This window comes from Mobula hypostoma, chromosome 3 (assembly GCF_963921235.1).
Source record: "Mobula hypostoma chromosome 3, sMobHyp1.1, whole genome shotgun sequence".
NCBI lineage: Eukaryota > Metazoa > Chordata > Chondrichthyes > Myliobatiformes > Myliobatidae > Mobula > Mobula hypostoma.
Genome location: NC_086099.1, coordinates 187,945,802 through 187,969,109, shown reverse-complemented (window position 1 = coordinate 187,969,109; position 23,308 = coordinate 187,945,802). Strand labels below are relative to the sequence as shown.

The window sequence follows — 23,308 nt, the reverse complement described above, 5'->3', positions numbered from 1 at the left end:
AGAACACTTCTACAATGCCTTTTGTGGAAGATTTCCTCATTGTGATAGGTGTGATTAAATCTCCACTGTCTTCCTAAAGCCTTAAGGTACTTGAAAATGAAGAGTATGCAAGGCGTCACACCTGTCAGATCGCCGGCAGGTGGTAAGAGTGGGCTCCCTCACCTCTGCCCTTCTGACCCTCAATACAGGTGCCCCTCAAGGCTGTGTACTAAGCCCCCTCTTTTACTCTCTGTATACCCATGAGTGTGTCGTCAGCCACAGCTGCAATCTGCTAATTAAATTTGCTGATGACACTACACTGATTGGCCTAATCTCAAATAATAATGAGGCAGCCTACATCACACAGTGGTGTCAAGAAAACAACCTCTCCCTCAATGTTGCAAAAATAAAGAAGCTGGTTATAGACTACAGGAGGAATGGAGACAGGCTAACCCCTGTGGACATTAATGGATCTGGGGTTGAGAGGGTGAACAGCTTTAAGTTCCTCGGCATAAGCATCACCGAGGATCTCATGTGGTCTGTACATACCAGCTGTGTGGTGAAAAAGGCACAACGGCATCTCTTTCACCTCAGACAGTTGAAGCAGTTTGGTGTGGGGCCCCAAAACCTAAGAACTTTCTATAGAGGCACAATTGAGAGCATCCTGACTGGCTGCATCACTGCCTGGTATGGGAACTGTGAAGAGAATGGTGAGGACAGCCCAGTGTATCTGTAGGTGTGAACTTCCCACTATAAAGAACATTTACAAAGACAGGTGTGTAAAAAGGGCCCGAAAGATCATCCCAACCACAATCTATTCCAGCTGCTATCATCTGGGAAACGGTACCGCAGCATAAAAGCCAGGACCCACGGGCTCCAGGACAGCTTCTTCCACCAGCCCATCAGACTGATTAGTTCATGCTGATGCTACTGTATTTCTATGTTATATTGACTATCCTGTTGTACATAATATTTATTACCAATTACTATAATTGCACATTGCACATTTGAATGGAGACGTAATGTGAAGATTTTTACTCATGTATTTGAAGGATGTAAGTAATAAAGTCAATTCAATTCGATTCAATTCAAAATGCTGCAGGAACTCAGCAGGTGAGGCAGCGTCTATGGAGGGGTATAAACAGTTATTATTTCATGCTCCCTGAACCATTGACTGTTTATCTCCTTCCATAGATGCAGCCCGATCTGCTGAGTTCCTCCAGCGTTTGATGTGTGCTGCTCTCATTTCTAGAATATTTTGTGTTAATAGATGCAAGGCAGTTGGCAAGGAACAGGCCAGCTGGCTCTTGATAGGGAAAGATTTCAATAGTGCTGAAGTTTTAATAGGTAAGTGGTCTTTACAGTCTGTGACTGACATTCCTATCTGAGATAAAAAGTAAATGGTACAAATCATGCCACAGCTAATCTTAAAGAATGAAGACCAGAAAGTATGGTTGAGCAAAGGGAAGGCTGAAGAATCATACGCATCTTCAGCTGTTGTAGTATCAGTTAAACACTCAATTCCACATAACAATTACACCTTGCTGAGTTGTGTCCTGTTCAGGCAAAGTAAAACAAATCCAGTCTATGGTCTTAATCATTAGGAAGTGAAGGAAGGTATCATTGTTCGTGTTATCCAATGTCACTCAGTTCCAGATCACATCACAGCCATGGTCCCTATATAGACCAAAGACCTGAATTCTAGAGGTAAGGTAGGAGTGGAGTGACTTCCCTTCTCATCAAGGCATCATTTGACTAAACATTTTGTGAAGGAGTTCTGGAGGAACTGGAGTTCATGAGCATCAGGTGAAAAGCACATTGATGATAAATTTGCTTTGAACTTTGAACATCATTTTCTGTAGAAAGGAAGATAATTGGAGTTGTTGGAGAATAAGCAGACCAGGGCCAGAAAACCACATTTTTCGGGACAATTTCATAGGGTCTATTATCTTCAGCTGATTTACAATGACTTTCCTTACATCGTAATGTCAGAAGTGAGAATGTTGACTGATGTTTGCACTATTTTTAATTCTGTTCTTTCTTTAGTAAATGAATTGGTCCATGCCTGCTAGCAGCAAGGCAGACATCCATCTTCCATGGAAAGTCATACTGGTGCTGCACAAGTGCCAGATAGCGACCATCTCCCACAAGTATCCAATCACCTACACATGACATTCAATGGCATTATCACCATCAGTCGAGTAGCGATATCCTGGTGTTACCAATGACCAGAACATAGGAATTGTTTAGTAAGAGGCTCACTTCCAGATATTCCATTGTGTTTCACTAAACACAAGGCATAAGCATGATAGAATATTGTTCATGATAGAATATTGCATGATAGAGTATTGTACTGGAGCATTTTAAAGGTGGGAAAATATGATATAAAAACAGTGAAGTTTAAACATAGAAACATAGAAAACCTACAGCACAATGCAGGCCCTTCGGCCCACAAAGCTGTGCTGAACATGTCCTTACCTTAGAACTACCTAGGCTTACCCATAGGCCTCTATTTTTCTAAGCTCCAAGCATCCATCCAGGAGTCTCTTAAAAGGCCCTATCCTTTCCGCCTCTATCACCACCACCAGCAGCTCATTCCACGCACTCACCACTTTCTGTGTAAAAAACTTACTCCTGACATCTCCTCAGGGAGGGAATCCCAGAGTTTATGGCTTTGGAAACTGAAGGCATGTTAATCACTGCTGGAACAATTAATTTGAGCAGTGTTGATACCTTTAAGCTAGGGGAGTTTTCAGATATGCTGTTGGAAGTTGGCAAGATCGTGCAACCTTTGAAAAGAAGGGTTAATACATCAAAACCGAGGCTTTGCTTAATTGACGCCCTGTGTTAGTCAGCAAACAATAGGTATTTGTGGTGAGATGTGATGAATATCTTTCATTCTTCCAGCCGTTCATCTGTTTCTGTATTATTTTTCAGGTAGATCGTATGCAATTCGTATCTTTACACTGGCATTGTCATCATCTTTCTTTGTTAAGATCTCTTAGTCTCCATCTTATCACAAACATTCTCTTTGTTCCATTCATCCCTTCTCCTCCTAGGCAACTTCAAAAAAACGCTTATTTCTTAACTGTGCTTGTTCTGATAAAGGTAATTGACATTAAGTGTTAACTTCGATTCTTTCTTCATAGTTGCTACCTGACCTGCTGGTTATTTCCAGAACAATTGTAATAGGAAGTAGAAATTCTAATTTCTGGCAATTATAGTTCTGTGGTTTTCAGTTCACTACTTTTAGCCATTGCTTCTATCAAAAAAATATTATATCCATTGCTTTGTTTTCTACTGCAGTATCACTCAATGGACTATAACTGCAGAAGTCACTCCCATCAATTCACAATCAGCTTGAAGATGCAAAATTATAAAGCAGGCATAGCTCTTGAATTTAGGCCATATGAGAATGGCATTCAACCTGTTACCATATTTGGGTGGAAGCTTTTTGTTTCCTTTCTTACAAATGAAAGAGATTAAACATTTAGAAGTTGCGATTTTTTTTAGCAAGGAGTACAAAGCAGTCTTTTGCTGATACAGTTCAGCTAACAGTGAAGCTGTTAAACATCTACAAAGCAAAGGTTTACTGCTACCATTTGCTCGCACATTTTTAATAGCATCACATTTAGATAATAAGGTTGTGAGGTTATTAAAAAGATTTCATAAAGTAAGTATCAGAAAGAAAGAAAGAAACACTTTAATTTTTAATATGGGTGAAGGCACACAAGAGTTACATTGAAGATTTGAAATAACTGAGAAGTGTATATCAATAAATAATTAAAGATTGAATGTCAGAGATAGATTCAATTTAGAGCAATAATTAATAAGAATTTTTAAAAATTTTAAATAATTTGCCTAATTATCCCATGAATGGCATGTGCACATTCTGCTAAATGACATGCCACCTCTAATACAGAGGTATTTTTAAAAATGTCTTCCTTTTTGAATATTTCTTTGTATCTTTTTATGTTAATTATGACAAAGTTTGTTGATGATGCTAGGTACTCTGATGTACATTTTAATAAAGAAATATTATGATTGATAATCATGAAATTCAATTGCTGTGTTCTGGTTCTTTGGAACAATAATGATATCATTGATATCTTTTATTGGAACATTGAAACATTGAAACATTGTGAGACAGAAACTGCAAACTTCAATAACTCAGAGAAAATTGCACGAATGTAGTTTTGTCAACAAGACTGGGTGGGGGATATTCTAAAACTCATCCCATTTAAAATATAGCTCATATTAAAAATTCAGAACAACAAAATACTGCATCATTTTCATTGTAATCTAATAGAGTTATCTGGTAAACAACATTTAATCTATAGGAAAAACTCTATTCATGGATGTCAAATTCAAATGTATTGTGAAGTGTTTTTTTTACTGTAAACAACGGTGTTCCTCATTTCCTTCAATAACTTTTATGCCAGTACCCATTAAGGGAAAAAATATCTAATCACATGAAATTAAGATTTGTCACTCCAGTCAGAAAAGAGTATCAGGTAATTTCTGTAAAGCTAGGAATTCCTACCTCTAGTACAAGCCAAAGCTGATGTTTATTCCTTTCATCCCTCTTATAGTACATTCCATAGAACTTGACAACATTTTCATGATCTGAGAGCGCTTGAAGAATATTATACTCAACCTCGATTTCTTCATCAATGTCCTAAAGTAAATAAGAATGATTAACACATTTGAAATATCTATAGAAAGTCTGCCAATTATACTATCTTCTCGGGCCTAAATTTTCAAAACCTGCTTCTTAATACAATATGAAATTATGTTAACGACCTTCGAAAACTGCATTCCAAATATGAATAAAAGATCCAATGCAATTAAAAGATTAAGAAGATTCTTAACAATTTGAAGCTCTTTTCTCACTACTTTAGTCTATGGAAAGAGCTGTTTGGGGGATGATTTTGTCGGTAATTACAAGTCCCTTGTACCTCATTCAGATGAGATTTTCTTCATGTGTTAGTCCACTTAATAAGTTTCTTGTCCATTATGGACCTCCTCAATTGCAAAAACATAGAGGCCATGTACCAGAAAATGCAATTCAAATAGATGGGAAATCAATGGTCAGCACGTTCATGATGGGCCAAAGGATCATGCTATTAGACAATGCAATTATAGATCATAGAACAGTACAGCACAGGGAGATGTGTTTTGGCCCCAGTGCCTTGTTAAACATGATGCTGAATTAAACTGACATATTATGTCTACGACTGAGCTCAACAGTAAAGGTGCTTCCCTCCTAAATGTTGACCTAGCTCCTTCCTCTGCCTCCTGCTCTTCTCTCACCTCCCTCCTTTATCTGACACCTTTTCCAAACAATGTTATCACCCTCCTCATAAACTCTGTCTCTCCAAATGTCTTTGAATTCTGCTTCAATAACAGCTCAGTGGTTTTGATATTTTCAATCCCTAAATATTAAAAACTTGGGCCCCACTTTTGAAGTTTGAGAACAAGAAAGATGTTTTTTTTCCCCAGTTTTCTCTCACTTTACACAAGTATTCCGTTGACTCATAACTCATTTTATTATTCTCAGTCTAAGGCCCTGCAAGCTAACTTTGCCCACTCACAACTTGCCCCAGTAAGGATGCATTTTAGTAGAATAAGGTGGTGAACTATTTTCTAAATGGGGAGAAAATTCAGAAATCAGAGGTATAAATGGACGTTAAGAGTCCTCATGCACGATTCCCTAAAGGTTAGCTTGCAGGTAAGGAAGGCAAATGCAATGTTAGTATTCTTCTTGAGAGGACTAGAAGATAAAAACAAGGATGTAATGCTGAAGCTTTTAGGTCTTTGGTCAAACCACACTTGGAGTACTGTGACCAGTTTTGCTCCCCTTTTCTAGGAAGAGATGTACTGGCATTGGAGAGAGTACAGATGAGGGTCACAAGAATGATCCCAGGAATGAAAGGGTTAACATTTGAGGAGCGTTTGATGGCTCTAGGCCTGTACTTGCTGGAGTTTAGAAGAATGGGGTGGGGGGAGGGGGATCTCACTGAAACCTATTGAATATTGAAAGGCCTAGTTAGAGTGGATATGGAGAGAATGTTTCCTATAGTGGGGAGTCTAGGTCCAGAAGGTACAGCCTCAGAATACAAGGATGTCCCTTTAGAATAGAAAAGAGGAGGAATTCCTTAAGCTAGAGTGTGGTGAAATCTGTGAAATTCATTGCCAAATACAGCTGTGGAGGCCAAGTCATTAAGTGTATTTAAAGTGGAAGTTGATAGTAAGGTAATCAAACATTACAGGTAGAAGGTAGGAGAATTTGACTAAGAGAGATAATGAATCAGTGATGTTGGAATGATAGAGCAAACTCAATGGGCCAAATAGCACAGTTCTGTCCCTATTGTCTTATGGTCTTAAGTTATGTCATGTGTACAGCAATAATGGATATTTGTCCTTCATCCTCTTCCTGGACCATTTCGCTAATTTTCACCTTATTTCCATTTTCCTTCTTCTCAGACATGTCTTTTAGACAGTTCACTGCTGTAGTTCTGCTCATTGAATTTCCTTTCATACCTGATCTTTATTTTTATTATACCTCTGCCCAGATACAATTCAAAACTGCACCAATGACCTATTTATATGATTGATGTGTTATTTTTCAAATATTGCCTAGATCCAGAGAAATTGCTTCCACCAATATCATCTGCCTTTACTTTCATTAATCTTCAGATATTGATGCACCCTCTATTTTTAATAGATATTGTGTACAGAGAAACCTAATTAACTCTAACTTGTGGATTTGGCACAATATTTGATGTCTTTTCGTTTCTAAGGTTGCATTGCATCCCAGACATTGTTAATGCACTAGTGCAGAAGTGCAGAAGTGTCCTATCTCAAACTTTGGTTTAATTCCTAAGTGAAAATAAACTTAACTAAACATCAATAAATCCCGGCACCCTCAATTTCAGTACATATGGTAATATATACTTGTAATGTTAAATAAACCTTATTTTCTGTATTTGGTGTACTTCACATTAGATATATTCTTTTCCAGTTTTCTTTACGTAATCTACATATTTTTCACAGACAGAAATGCCATCAGATCTTGCAAACAATTTCCGAAGTCAAAAACAAACCAATCACCAAGACAGAATTTAGAATATCCACAAGAAACCAAGCTAGAAGTAATTAGTTAGGTTCAGTGGTTTGCGAATTAGACTGATTACTTGTTTCCTGGTTTACACATTTGATTTTAAGAAAACCCTCATCCTCCTGATACAAAATAATAGTAAAATATAACCATAGTTCAAATGAGTTTTTAATAGAGCCATGGTCAATTACCCCTCAGCAGTGGTAAATTGACACAGACAGTGCAAAGTGTACCCTTTCAAGGCATTTGGTTTGCAGGGTTATTGTACTGATGAAAAAGTTAATAGCATTGATGTTGTTTAAAATAGATATACAATAAAATGTTTAAGTCTATTAACTTAATTACTTCCCAGAACTAAATTTCATTCATTGACACTTTCAAATAATCAAGTTATATCTTCCTTTGTAAACTCACATGTGTGAACTGGTGATTCTGCATAACAGAATGTGCTCGTGGTATTACACTACATCCCAGGGAGTATCTGGAGAAAGGTGGAAGGTAGCTGTCATCCTTGGCAAGGTACAGAGCTGTTCGTTGGAAAGTAGAATGGGGGAGTTTAGCGCAGGAAAATGGTGTTCACATAAAGGTTATCTATCATCTTTATTGGACAACGGAGCAGTCTTGAGCAGGGAATGATCTATGTCTGCTTCTGTTTATTTGTTGTTATGTTTTTATGTAAAATATTTTACTCTTAGGGACCTTGTGTAGAAATTTTCCCTCAGCCGTGGATACTATTCATATAAGTGAGTCGATAGTTTGCAGACTCCAGTGCATCATTTACACAGCACCAATGCAGAAAAAGAGCACTAGTGGTCCTTTTGGTTGTGCACCAGTTGAACCCAAGGCCTGGAGCATTTCACTTGAGGAAAGAAGTTGATTGGGACAGCAGCATATGATGGTGGGAACAGTTTAGAGTGAGGACTGAGGTCAGAGTGTGTTAGGCAATTGTATCAGTGTAGAGGATAGATGTTAAATACTTTGCCTATGTTGGAGAACACTGTGATGTAAAGAGCATGAAATGTCCTTTGACAGTCATCCTGGGCGGGGTGGTCCAAGGTCACTCACAAAGAATAAAAAAAAAACTAATGTGTGCCTGATGTGGGAATTGTACAAGGGTGTCTAATGACATGAAACATCCGCTTGGATTTCCCAAATAATACGAAGTATTGGAATATTATTTTTATGTACCAAGATACAGTGAAAAGTTTGTACTGCATACCGTTCATACAGATCACATCATTATATAGTGCATTGAGGTAAAACAGTGCAGAGGAGAGTGTACATGCTACTGAGAAAGTGTAGTGCAGGTGAATAATAAAGTGCAAAATCATAATGCATTAGATTGTGAGTTCAAGTCCATCTTACAATAAAAAAGGTCCATTTAATAGTCTGATAACAGCAGGATTGAAGCTGCCTTTGTGCTTGGTGGTATGTGCTTTTAGGCTTTTAGGTGGTATGTGCCTGAAGGGAGAGGGGAAAAGAGAGAATGTCCAGTGGGGGTGGGGGTCTTTGATTGTGTTTTTAACTGAGGCACTGGGAAGTATGGACAGACACCATAGAGGAGAGGCTGGTTTCTGTGATGTGCTGTGATTGTAATCTGATAGAAACATGAAGCTATTTGATATATAAACATATTAAAAATCTGCTTCTAGACTTTGTTTCTATCGAAGTCACTAAATATTGGAAGAGTACATCACACATACACATGACTAAGACAAATACCTATGTATTTTGCTCTTTAAGTGATGCTGGGCACCAGAGGTTTTAGCAGCCATACAGTACTTATTTAAAAATAATGGACAGGACATAGGAAAGTCAATGGTTAAAGGGAGGGGAGAAATCCTGGACATAAGATGCAAGTGCTTTCTGAAACAAAAGAATTGCTCTCACTTAAGTCAAACAGAGAAATATGTATTTATGGCCATTCACCATCAAGGGCCCAATCCCCCACATTCACCCAAGGTAATAGATCTTAATTAAATACTTCTCTGTTTGATTGAAGGACAGTTTTAACATTCTTTTACTTCCCACAATAGCACCTCTTAGGGATCAGAAAGTGAAACTTCAGTTCAAGCCTATTGTGCAGAAGATACAAAAGCTTCAAAGCACGTATCACCGTGCTAAAGGACAGCTTCTATCCCATTGTTATCATACTCTATAATGCATCTCTTGTATGGTAGGTAGGTAAAACCATAAGACATAGGAGCAGAATTTGTCTGTTTCATCATTCTATCATGGCTGATTTATTATCCCTCTCAACCCAATTCTCCTGCCCGCTTTGACGCCCTTACTAATCAAGAACCTTTCAACCTCTGTTTTAAATATACTCATTGATTTGGCTTCCATAGTCATCTGTGGCAAAGAATTCCACAGATTCACCACCTAGCTAAATAATTCTTCCTCATCTCTATTCTAAAGGCACATCCTTGTATTCTGAGGCTGTGTCCTCTGATCCAAGAAAAGATGATAATGAGGTAGATTGTGAGGTCAAGTGTCTATCTAGGACTCTTGGCCTCACAATCTACCTCTTAATGACCTTACACTTTATTGCTGACCTGCACTGCACTTCTCTTGCAGCTTTTACACTTTATTCTGCATTGTTATTGATTTATCTTGTTCTATTTCAATGCACTGTGTAATGATGTCATCTGCATGAACAATATGCAAGTCAAGCTCCTCACTCTATCTTGGTATATGGGATAGTAATAAACCAATAGCAGTTCCAAAGCTAACATTTCAGTTCGATGACCCTCGCCAGAACTGTCAAGTAAATAATTATATTTCTTCTCTCACTTCGTCTATCATTCTCAGTCATTTCCTGTTTTACTAATTGATTCCGCTCACTATGACTTTTGATTTTCAAACCTTATTTTAAAATTTTGGGGGAGTTTTAATGGCTGATAATCTGGTGGTGTGGATCCTCTGCCTTACACCACCCAGCCACACTGTTTTAGCACCCGCTTTGCAGCTCTTCAGGCGTTTTAGATGTTTAAAAATGTAATAAGGTCATTGTATAATATCTGGTTTGGTATTCCATTCCCCGATTTTCTGCAAAGTATTAAAGTAAGTTCTTGTTACATTGTGTCATTAATTCTAAGAACACTTTTTTTCTCCTTCAGTCCCTTCATTCACTAGACAGGGACAGCATTGTAAGGGGCTGTACTCAATGTCCATCCCCAATTCCACTGGTACTTGCCAGGCCATTTCAGCAGACCATTCAGAGTTAATTACACTGCTGTGACACAGATACTATAAAACAAGTAAGCATGGCAGATTTCCTTCTCGGCAGGACATTAATGAATCAAAGGATTTCCACTAATCAGTTTCACAGTCACTGTTACTAAGAGAAACGTGTTACTACAGATTAAATTATTTACCTTTAAATTTCCCTTCAGCTGTAGTGAAATTTGAACTCCGGTCTTTGAATTAAGGGTCCAGATCTCTGAATGCTAGTCCAGTAACTTAGATGTTTTTTATATATGTTTAAGCTTAGCGTGACATTCATTATACTCATGATTTTGTTCTTCCACTTTGTCACAATCCTGTCAGATGGTGCTCAACACTACTGGCACAGGTGTTCTGCAAAGACTTCCAAAGTAAAAACTTTCACCAATTTCAACCTGAATTACCTTTGCATCGAACACTTGTTTTATTGCTGTCTTTCAGGCAGTTCTATGAATCACTGCCAAGTTAATGTGTCAGAGAATGACTGAAACAAACGAAAATAAATGCTGAAATGGCTTCTGAAAGGTGGAATCAATAGTAATAATGGGATATCTAGCTCTGGACAGCTTTTGCTCAGATCTAGGCTGAAAATTCAGAAGACCATCAGCAATCCATTGTAGAATAGCATGTTTGATCAGTGATTACACATAGAGAGAGAATAGTATGGATAATGTGGATAATGCTCTATCGGATTTTATTTATTTATTTATTTAGCTATACAGCTCTTCGACCCACACAATGCCAGCAACCCCACAACCCAGATTAACCCTGTTCTAACCACAGGACAATTTACAATGACCAATTAACCAACCCAGTACATGTTTGGACTGTGAGAGAAAACCGGAACAGCTGAACGAAATCCAAACATTCCACTGGGATGATATAAAGACACCTTACGGAATAATGCTGGAATTGAACTCTGAACTCCAGAATTCATTGGGCTGTAATAGCATCGGGCTAACCAATACACTACCATAGAAAGGGTTGGATATGGAAAGGGTTGATTTAAGTTGCAAAAGGAAGTAGCACACAGCAAACATCAGTGCATTTACTCACATAGATTGGGTCCAGAATCTTAACTGCAGCTTTGCTATCATTTTTCTTGTTTAATACTTTGAAGACTTTGCCATATGTTCCTTTGCCAATGGTTTCAATAATCTCCCAGGTATCAGAGGGATCAGGGAAGGTGTCAAAGACGATCGTTTTTCCAGTTAGCGGGAACATTCCTAACTGCCACCTCCTGAACAGCAATGGAAAAGAAACAATTAAGTCCATTGGTGTTAACTAACAGCCAATGAGTAAAATCGTATTTTGACTAAAAATCAATGACCCATGACAGAAAATCAAAGCGTGATCTGGCTTTAATGAACATATGAAACTCCGCGGCTGTTTTGCACATTAGAGTTAAAAAAACATGTGGACTAAGATGTGAACTGTCTTGTGCTATCACCAGTGGGATCATCAGTTGATGTGCCACCTGTCTTCAGGAGTTTCAGCCCGCTTATGATCAAGACTCCCTCGAGGTGGCGGGCCAGCAGTGCTAAAGCACTACCTCCCACTGGTGAGCTTAAAAACTTGGCATCTGCCTCTATCAGAGTTGTTGGTCAGTTCCATCCAAACAGATAGTCTGCTCTTCAATATAGAATTGTTTATTGCAGGCTAACCTTCTCCCATTACTACCATCAGGGAGGAGGTACAGGATCCTGAAGGCACACATATGCATACGCTTCTTACAATCATTTATGTATTGTAATGTACTGCGGTTGCATAACAACGAATTTCACACCGTTCCAGAGATATTGAATCAGATTCTGATTCTGAACTGTTTTGTACTCATTAGAAAAAGGTACATTCAACAAGCTAGATTCGGTAGTGATAGCTATGTTAAATAAAGTTGGATAGTATGAAATATTATCAGTCATGACCTCTTGGCTCTGCTGTACAGTTACAAGAAAAAGTTTGTGAATCCTTTGCTATTACCTGGTTTTCTGCATTAATTACTCATAAAATGTGGACTGATCTTCATCTCAATAATAAAGACAAACAAATTCTGTCTCAACTAATAATGCACACAATTGTACTTCTTCTCTTCATTATTGAGTACACCATTTAAACAATCACAGTCTAGGTTCAAAAAGGTTTGTAAACCTCTGGGGTAAAGCCTTCTACAAAAGCTGTTTGGAATGAGTTGAGATTGGAGATGTGGGTTGTAGAGGTGCCCTGCCCTTTAGAAAAGACACACAAAGTCAGGTTACTGACAGCTTGCACTTCTCAAGAAAGATCTCTTTATGTGCATCATGCTTTGATCAAAACAACTTTCAGAAGACCTTAGAAGAAGAATTGCAGAGATACATGAAGCTGGAAAAGGCTACATAACTATTTCTTTTTTTTTATATATAATTTTTATTAAATTTTCAAAAAGAATACATGAAAAGATAAAATCTACCCCCCTCCCCTTAACCCTCCCCCCCCCCCATATATAGTCCTACCTAAAAGAAAAAAAGAAAAAAAAAGAAGAGCTGCCTGGGTATTGGGAGGTTTCCACACGCTCCATGGGATTCAAAATAAATTTGGTATAATTATTCGTTACTTTCCCCAAGTAACCAAATTCTTTGTCGGAGCACTTAAATATGACATCCTATCTTTTGTAAATAAGGGCGCCAAATATTCAAGAATGTTACATAATTATCTCTTAAATTATAAGTAATTTTTTCAAGTGGAATAGAACTAGCCATTTCATTATTCTAACGATCCATACTTAAATACGAATCAGATTTCCAAGTAACTGCTATAGTCTTCTTAGCTACTGCCAATGCAATTTTTATAAATTCTTTCTGATATTTATTCAATTTAAGTTTCGGTTTTATCCCTTCAATATCACCTAATAGAAATAATACAGGGTTATGTGGAAGTTGAATTCCAGTAATTTGTTCCAATAAGATTCTTAAATTTATCCAAAAGGGTTGAATTTTAAAACAAGACCAAGTAGAATGTAGAAAAGTACCAATTTCTTGATTACACCGAAAACATTTATCAGATATATTTGAATTTAATCTATTTATTTTTTGTGGTGTAATATATAATTGGTGTAAAAAATTATATTGTACTAATCTAAGTCAAACATTTATTGTATTTGTCATACTGTCCAGACAAAGTCTTGACCAATTTATTTCATCAATATTAATATTCAGATCTGTTTCCCATTTTTGCTTTGACTTATGGGTTCCTTGTTTAATTGTCTGTTCTTGAATCAAATTATACATACAAGAAATAAATTTTTTAATTTTTCCTTTTTGAATTAAAATTTCAATTTCATTAGCTTTTGGCAAAAACATTGTTTGACCCAGCTTATACATAACTATTTCTAAAGACCTGAGTGTTTATCAGTCCCCAGTAACAGAAATTGTTGCTACTCCCCTAGGAGTGGGTGTCCTGCAAACACCAAGACCACAACATACAGTGCTGAAGGAGGAGAAAATGAACCCAAGAGTAACAACAAAAGACCTTCAGAGATCTCTAGAACTTGCAAAAGTCTCTGTTTATGTGCCTACTATGAGAAAAACACTGAACAAGAATGGTGTTTATGGAAGGGCACAACAGAAGAAATCACTTCTCTCCCAAAAAAACATTGCTTCATGTCTCACATTTCAAAGACCACCTGGATGTTCCACAATGATTCTAGGACAATACACTGTGAACAGATGAGACAAAAGTTGAACTTTTTGGCAGGAATGCACATTGTTGTGTTTGGAGGAAAAGGGACACTGCACATCAAACAGTTTCTTCCCCCAAGCCATTAGACTCCTCAATTCCCAGAGTCTAGTCTGACACCAACCTACACACACACACACACACACACACTCAGCTGAAAACCACTCCACTCCCTTTGCAATTTTTGCTCATTTCTTTCTCAATTCCTGCTAAAACATTGTTTACATTTACATCATTTATTATCGTATTGTAATTTGTCCTTTACTGTGCCTATTGTCTTGTTTATTAATTATTGTACTGTCTTGCACTGTCTTGTGCAATTTTTATAGTTCCATGTAGACCTGATGTCTAATGTAGTTTTGGGTTGCTTCATGTAGTCTAGTGTAGTTTTGTGTTGTTTCAGGTAGCACCATGGTCCTGGAGGATCATTGTTTCATTTTTTACTGTGTACTGTACCATCAGTTATGGTTGAAATGACAATAAAAGTGACTTGACTTGACTTGAAAGGAGGACCATGGTTTGGGTTGTTTTGCTGCCTTGGGGCCTGGACAGTTTGCAATCATTCAGGGAATAATGAGTTCCAAAATTGTATCCTAATATTTTACAGGAGAATGTCGGGGTAGTGGTCCATCACCTGAAGTTTAATAGAAGTTGGATGATGCAACAAGACAATGATCCAAAACACAAGAGTAAATCTACAACAGAATGGTTTAAAAAGAAGAAAATTTGTGTTTTAGAATGGCCAAGTCAGAGTCCAGACTTTAAACCAATTGAGAAGCTGTGACATGACCTGAAGAGGGCAGTTCATGCAAGGTATCCCAGAAACATTGATGAACTGAAACAGGTTTGTATGGAGAATGGTTTAAGCTTCCTCCAAGCCGATGTGCTGGACTGACCAACAGTTACCCAAAATGTTTAGTTGAAGTTAATGCTGTACAAGGGGATCACTGCAGTTGCTGAAAGCAAAGGGTCACATACTATTTCCAGCAATTACATGTAATATTGGATCTTTTTCTCAATAAATAAACAAACAAGTATAATGTTTCTGTCAACGCACATCAAAGTTGCTGGCGAACGCAGTAGGCCAGGCAGCATCTATAGGAAGAGGTACAGTCGACGTTTCAGGCCGAGACCCTTCGTCAGGACTAACTGAAGGAAGAGCTAGTAAGAGATTTGAAAGTGGGAGGGGGAGGGGGAGATCCAAAATGATAGGAGAAGACAGGAAGGGGAGGGATGGAGCCAAGAGCTGGACAGGTGATTGGCAAAGGGGATATGAGAGGATCATGGGACAGGAGGTCCAGGGAGAAAGAAAAGGGGGAGGGGGGAAAAGCCCAGAGGATGGGCAAGGGGTATAGTCAGAGGGACAGAGGGAGAAAAAGGAGTGTGAGAGAAAGAATGTGTATAAAAATAAATAACGGATGGGGTACGAGGGGGAGGTGGGGCGTTAGCGGAAGTTAGAGAAGTCAATGTTCATGCCATCAGGTCGGAGGCTACCCAGACGGAATATAAGGTGTTGTTCCTCCAACCTGAGTGTTTCTTTCATCTTTACAGTAGAGGAGGCCGTGGATAGATATGTCAGAATGGGAATGGGATGTGGAATTAAAATGTGTGGCCACAGTGGCCACTGTGTTGCTTGAATTTCCAGCATCCGCAGAATTCCTCTTGTTAATGTTTCTGTCAATACACATAAAAGTTGCTGGTGAGCGCAGCAGGCCTGGCAGCATCTCTAGGAAGAGGTACAGTCGATAGCTATCCGCTATCACAGCTTCTCCTATCGTTTTGGATCTCCCCCTCCCCCTCCCACTTTCAAATCTCTTACCAGCTCTTCCTTCAGTTAGTCCTGACGAAGGGTCTCGGCCCAAAACGTTGACTGTACCTCTTCCTAGAGATGCTGCCTGGCCTGCTGCGTTCGCCAGCAACTTTTATGTGTGTTGCTTGAATTTCCAGCATCTGCAGATTTCCTCATGATAATGTTCCTGTGTTATTTATTTAAATGAGTTCTCTTTTATCTAGTTTTGGACTTGCATGAAGATCTGATCACATTTTAGGTCATATTTATGCAGAAGTAGAGAAAATTCACGAACACTCTAGCACCACTGTACATACTTGGCTCTGGACACCACATAGGACATCCATTAGTTTCTAGCGTGTCATCTGAAAGCTGAAACAATGGTGTAATTTACATTTAGCCTTTTGAAGAATTGTGCAAAGCTAAAACTATGATCAGGTTGATGGAATAGTACACAGATACAACAAGCTTCAGTCAGAAATATTGGTAAACATATTTGATAGGATAGTTGCAACAGCACTCACAATGAGCTGGAAAAATCCTGAAGCTGCAGCCTAAAACTTGGCACCCAATACATGAGTAGAGTTAAATTTAAAGTATCTGGAACACAGAACAGTACAGCACAGGAACAAAGCCCACAATATTCTGCTAAACTAAGTGAAATTAGTAATCAAATGGTCAATTACACCAGTGATTCCCAACAGGGGTGGTACCACTTGCCACCTTCGAAATCCGACTCCTCATCTTTTTTTCCCTCCAGTCCTGCTGAAGGGTCTTGGCCCAGAACATTGATTATATGCTTTTCCATAGATACAATAAGCTGAGTTCCTCTGGCACTTTGTGTGTGTTCCTCTAGGTAATAACTCTGTAGCTGGCTGTATTGATGAAATGAGTGAAGACATTGAGTACGACCTATTTACAGAGCTACAAAAAACAGAATTTGGGATACATCTGGATGAGTCAACTGTGCAAGACGAAGAGGCACTGCTAATGGCACATGTACAGTTTATCAAAAATGGAACAGTTTATGAAGAGATTCCTTTTCGTAAAAAGTTAAAAACAAGTATCAACAGAGAATCAGTCTACAACAAGGTCGAAATGTATATTGAGGATAAAAGTATTCCGATTAGGAACATAATTTCTTGTGCAACAGGTGAAGCACCATGTACAGTATGACAGGTCGCCATGGTGGTTTAGTGGCATTTACGAAAAAATAAATTCCAAGTCTGTTTGCAATCCATTGTGTAATTCATTGTCAACATCTTGCAGCCAAAAATTTCAGCCAGTGACTTTTTTCAAATGTGACTCTTGCTGTCACAGCTTGAACCAGATATTTCAACTTTTCCTAAAGCTCTTGCTCAAGGATCACATTCCCCAGTGCACAGGTACTGTGTAAGCTAGGTATAAAGACAAATGAAAATTTAAAGCAGAATAATTTTTCGCATGTTAGCATATGAGGGTGCCGGAAAGTATATTGTGCGTAAGAGTGGTGATGGCAAGTATGAAGGTATTTTAGGGGGGCACTGATCTGAAAAAGGTTGGGAAGCACAGAACAAAACTAATCCCATCTACAAAAGTCCATATCCTTCCATTTGCTGAACACTGATACCAACTGTTGACTCCATCTATGCTACTTATGGTCTCATAAGCCTCCACCAGGTCTCTCCTAAGCCTCCACTGCAACCTCTCCTCATAGCACCTGCTCACTATTCCAGGCCACATCTTCTGCACCCTCTCCAAAGCCTCCAGTATCTTTCCTACAATGGAGTGACCAGAGCTGAATGCAATACTCTAGATATGGTCTAACCTGAGTTTTTAAAAGCTGCAATGTTATTTCCCAACTCTTGAACTCAGTTCCTTGACCAATAAAGGCACTATCTGCATTTGATCTATATCCGTTTTATCATTTCCCAGCCTTCTCTGCTATCCACAATACCACCAATATCTGTATTGTCTATAAATAAACTAGCCCACCCATCTACATTTTCATCCATGTAATTTATATACATCACAAACGGAGAGGACCCAGTATTGATTCTCCCAGAACACTATTAGTCTCTCACTTTGAACCAGAATAAGTCTCAATAACCATAAGCCTCTGCCTTTTATTTGAAAACTAAATCTGAATCCAAGCATCCAATTTCCATGTATATTAATCTTTCGGATGAACCTCCGATGAGTGGCCTTATCAAACACTACTATGTGGACAACATCCACAGGTGTACCTTCACCAATCGCCTTCATCACCTCCTCAAAAAATTCATTCTAATTATTAAGACTTCTCTTCTAATATTTGTATATCTGTGCTCTTGTAATGCCACTGTAACACTGTAACTTTCTTTGGGATCAATAAAGTATCTATTTATAATCTGTCCTGCACAAAACCAATGGTTTTCCAGTTGTTCATAAATCATAATATTAAGAACCCTCCCCAATAATCTTTCTATCACTGACATGAGGCTCTACAGTTTCCAGGACTATCCCCAATTCCCTTGAATAAAGCTATTCACCAGTCCTCCATGTTCCTTTCTGCATGGATATTTGAAAAGCTTTGGGAAAGGGCTAAAATTTGGGATTAACTGGACACCATTTCAGAAGTGCCATCATGGTCTTGATGAGATGAACCCTTAAGCACTGAATTATTCAGCAATTCTGCAAGCTCAGATATTCACAAATCACAGAGAAGAATGAAGATCTGTACACAAAAGGTTAAAATATTCCCTTTGAATCATATTTCTTTGGTTGGTAATCTCTCAGAAGAAATATTCTATCTAGCAGCTTCACAAGACAACCTTTTACAGAAGTTGACATGATACCTAGTTGCTCAAATTTCTTCCTGGAAATGAAGATAAAGCTATCTACCCAGTGATTTATGGCATGGGTGTTTCTTTTCATGATACAGTGGAGAGAAGAAAGACAAAATGAATGAAAGAGCTGGAATACACTTACCTTAATAATACAAAATCTATTTTGTGAGATTATGAATCTACAGCTGCCTAGCAACCCTGAACTTTCTTTCATGTTTTAGATTTAATATTCTGCATGTCAGAATGATGGGAAATTGTGAAGGAAGAATGTGTCTCCAAATTATATTTAAATAGAGTATCTGTCTATCTGTTAGCAGTGGGCAGGCATTAGGAAATTCAAATCACTCACTGTCCAGTTCCTGTGTGAAGTATTAGCACCGTACTAAACATAATTCGAACTTTATCTCATTTTCATAGGTGAACACTGCACCTGCATTAATCATAGTAATTTCTCAATATTTCAGCAATTTCTCTAAATTTTAAAACTCAGCAATTTCTGCTTAACTTACCAAACCATTGTTCAAAAAGAACACATACGAGTTGTTACTTTTCAGATAAGTTGCTGTGGAATATGAAGTACTGCTGCTTGCATTGAAGCTCCAGCTTGTATAGAATTAAATAAGTGAATGGATTTACCCTCACATCATACATAAAGTTATCAAGAATGAAATAGTGGAAAATTCAGTGGTAGAATTTGCTGTTAGTACCACAGCTAAATTTTGGATTCTTTCGCAGATTGTCACCAAGCATTTATTCTTCTTTTCAAAATCAGTCTACTGTAGATGCTGGCAATCTGAAATAAAATCTATTATACAGGCGATATTCAGTGAATCAGGCAGCAACAAAAGAGAGAGAGATAAAAAAGGAGTTTCATCTTTAATTTCATTTCTCTCTCCATAGATGCTGCTAGACAAGTTGAGTAGCTCTTTTTATTTATATGCTTTTATTCTTGGAATTTAGAAATGGAATATGATAGGTCTTGTTGAAAAAATGTTTCTCAACCTGTCACTTTACCATTCAAATATTTAGTATCTCCAGAGCTTCTTTAAATAATTCCACCTTTAGCTAAGTACATTATAAACAGTATTTAGCGGAACACTGCAACCTAATAAAGTGGCCACTGGTGTAGGTTCCTGTTCTTCTGCTATTGTAGCCCATCCTCTTCAAGGCTCGATGTTTTGTCCATTCAGAGATGCTCTTCTGCACATCACTGTTACAATGCATGATTACTTGATTTACTGTCACCTTCCTATCAGATTGAATCAGTCTGTCCATTCTCCTCTGACCTCTCTCATTAATGAGGCATTTTTACCCACAGAACTGCCACTTACTGGATGCCTTTCGTTTTTCAAAGTTCAAAATAAATTTTATTATCAAAGTGCACATACAACCCTGAGATTCATATTCTTGTGCACATTCTCAATAAATCTACAGAATAATAACCATATCAGAATCAATGAAAGACTGCCCAATCAGGGCAGTCAACCAGAGTGCAGAAGCCAACAAAAGAAAAAAATAATTATAATAAATAAATAGGCAATAAATATCAAGAAGATGAGATGAAGAGTCCTTGAAAGTGAGTCCATTGGTTGTGGGAATATTTCAATGCTGGGGTAAGTGAAGTTGAGTGAAGTTATCCCCTCTGGTTCAAGAGCCTGATGATTGAGAGGTAATGACTGTTCCTGAACCTGGTGGTGCGAGTCCTGAGGTTTGTTTCTTCTTCCTGGTGAGAGTAGCAAGAAGAGAACATGTCCTGGGTGGTGGGGCCCCTGATGATGGATGCTGTTTTCCTGCGACAGTGTTTCATGTGGATGTGCTCAATGGTTATGAGGCCAGAGTTAACACATGCCATGACCAGCTTCTTACAGCAGAGACAAAGGTAGACACAGTTAACCCAACACAAATGCCCAACCCAGTCTTTCCAGCTTGGTGCGTGTTGAAAGATCAAATGACTGGTGGAGAAAACACCTGGACCAAAATGATCTTAACAGAACCCCAATGAGGAGCAATGAATCTATGAAGACAATTGAAAATGACTTTTTTCCCCATCCTGAATAGGAACAAACTGGTTAGAAAAAATGAACTTTGTTACACACATCCTGAGGCGGAAGGTTTATATATAACTGGTTACATCATATTGTTTTGCAGATACCACTGGGGAAGAAAACTATTTGCGTTCAACACAGCACCACAATGGTTTCAACAAAGAACACATACAGTACTTGAAGGTCCCATGGGGTAATGACCAGTGTTATCTTTAGAGAAGGGATATTGTGACAGAGGCAGAATTAGACCATGGCCTCAGGATGAGAGACCTGATGGGCAAATGCAGGGAGACGCAACGGAAATCTGAACAAGGTAGTCAGCATACAACATGTAACAGAGCTGCTATTGACAGTATCAGAGACCTGGGTTTAATCCTGAGCTCAGGTGCTGTCTCCGTGGAATTCGCACATTCTTCCTGTGACCATGTAGGTTTCTTCCAGGGGCTCTGATTTCCTCTTGTATCTCAAGGATGTGGAGTTCAGGATGTTAATTAGTCACAACATATTTCCCCTAGTATGTACGTAAGTCGTAGAATCTTGGGGATTTGATAGAATGTTGGGACATTCGGACTAATATAAATTGAGTGTAAAATGGGTGGTTGATGTTCACTGCTGACTCAGTAAGCCAAAGGGCTATTTTTCATGCCATACTTATGCCCCACGTCACCAAGTAAAGACTTCTTTGTGGGATTGAAATCAAATCTAGTAATAAGTGACAGAGTAAAGGAGATACTGCAGAAAGTAAAACAGAGGTTGAAGGTGTGCATTGTTTTCTGGGATATAAAGTATCAACAATGTGAACATGTTCCTGCTCATTTGAGTAAGATGTGTAGCCAGACAGACAGCTGGACAAGAGAGATAAGGAATGGTGATAGCTGGACACTCAGGAAAGCAGATACACTGAGAAGTCGGTAACAGCAGAGCTTGTGCTGTGATATTTAAATGATAAGTAGCTGACACCACAGGAAGAGAGTTCAGAAAAGGATGTTGGACCAATAATCTTGCAAGAAGGTCAACCAACAATGTGCACAAGCAGAGCTCTGATACAAATGGTGACTTATCAATCACAAATTGAGGAGGAGTTCGGAACTGTGATCATTGGTCTGGAACGCTTTATATACACTCAGTGACTTGATTATCTCCAGGATCCAATAAAGTGGCTGTGTTCAGAGATGCTCTTCTGCACGCCACTGTTGTGATGTGTGTTTAGTTGAGTTACTGTTGCTTTCCTGTCAGCTTGAATGAGTCTGACTATCCTCCTCTGACCACTCTTATTAAATGGCAGATTTGCCCACAGACCTGCAGCTCACTTGATGTATTTTTTTCCAGCATTTTTTTTAATATAAATGCTAGAGACTGTTCGCTTGGACATCCCAGGAGATCGGCAGTTTCTGAGATACTCAAACCAACCTGTCAGGCACCAACAATCATTCCACAATCAAGGCCATATAGGTCTCATTTCTTCCCCCATTCTGATGTTTGGTTTGAACATCCACTGAACCGTTTGACCACGTCTGCTAAGTTTTATACATTGAGTTACTGCCCCATGATTGACTAATTAGTTATTTGCATAAACGAGCTGGTGTATTAATAAAGTGGCCACTACGAGTATGTGCAATTCACATGATGTTATTGCTATGTTCCTTCATAGAACACCAAAGAAGTTGCAGATTGCTTTTAAGGCTGCAGACATGCATCAAAAATATTCAGTACACCTCAGGCGATGACATGCTGATGCACTTGAACAGGCTTCTCTCAAGGACTAACAAAGGCCAAGGACACTGACCCTGAGGCAATCAACATGGCAAGACTTATTCTAGTCTCTCAGCTACTGATGCAGAAGAATCAGAATCAGGTTTATTATCACCGGCATGTGACATGAAATTTGTTAATTTAGCAGCAGCAGTTCAATGCAATGCATAATCTAGCAGAGAAAAAATAATAACAATAAATAAAATAAAAATAATAGTAATAAATAAACAAGCAAATCAAACATGCAAAAAAACAGGAATTCTGTATATTAAAAAGGTAAGGTAGTGTCCAAGGATTCAATGTCCATTTAGGAATCGGATGGCAGAGGGGAAGAAGCTGTTCCTGAATCGCTGAGTGTGTGCCTTCAGGCTTCTGTAGCTCCTATCTGATGGTAACAGTGAGAAAAGGGCATGCCCTGGGTGTTGGAGGTCTTTAATAATGGACGCTGCCTTTCTGAGACACCACTCCCTGAAGATGTCCTGGGCACTTTGTAGGCTAGTACCCAAGATGGTGATGACTACATTTACAACCCTCTTCAGCTTCTTTCAGTCCTGTGCAGTAGCAACACCCCCCACCCCCATACCAGACAGTGATGCAGCCTGTCAGAATGCTCTCCATGATACAACTATAGAAGTTCTTGAGTGTATTTATTGAGATGTCAGATCTCTTCAAACTCCTAATAAAGTATAGCTGCTGTCTTGCCCTCTTTATAACTACATCGATATGTTGGGACCAGGTTAGATCCTCAGAGATCTTGACACCCAGGAACTTGAAACTGCTCACTCTGAGGGGTGGGGGAGCCACAGTGATACAATGCAGTGCCTGAAGTGAGTGAGTTAAACAGGATGCAAGGAGACATAGTTTTGGTGTTGATCCTATT

The 23,308-nt window shown here is 38.6% G+C and overlaps 1 protein-coding gene across 1 annotated transcript in view; it reads right to left on the bottom strand.

Annotated features, from left to right (window-relative positions):
- myo3a (myosin IIIA) overlaps positions 1 to 23,308 on the bottom strand; it is a 437,289-nt gene that overhangs the window by 386,349 nt on the left and 27,632 nt on the right. Inside the window, exons 2-3 of the mRNA XM_063042509.1 lie at positions 11,381 to 11,564; positions 4,523 to 4,657 (exon numbers count right to left, since the gene is read on the bottom strand). Coding sequence (XP_062898579.1) covers positions 4,523 to 4,657; positions 11,381 to 11,548 — 303 coding nt within the window. The 5' untranslated portion in view covers positions 11,549 to 11,564. The remainder of the gene's footprint in view (positions 1 to 4,522; positions 4,658 to 11,380; positions 11,565 to 23,308) is intronic.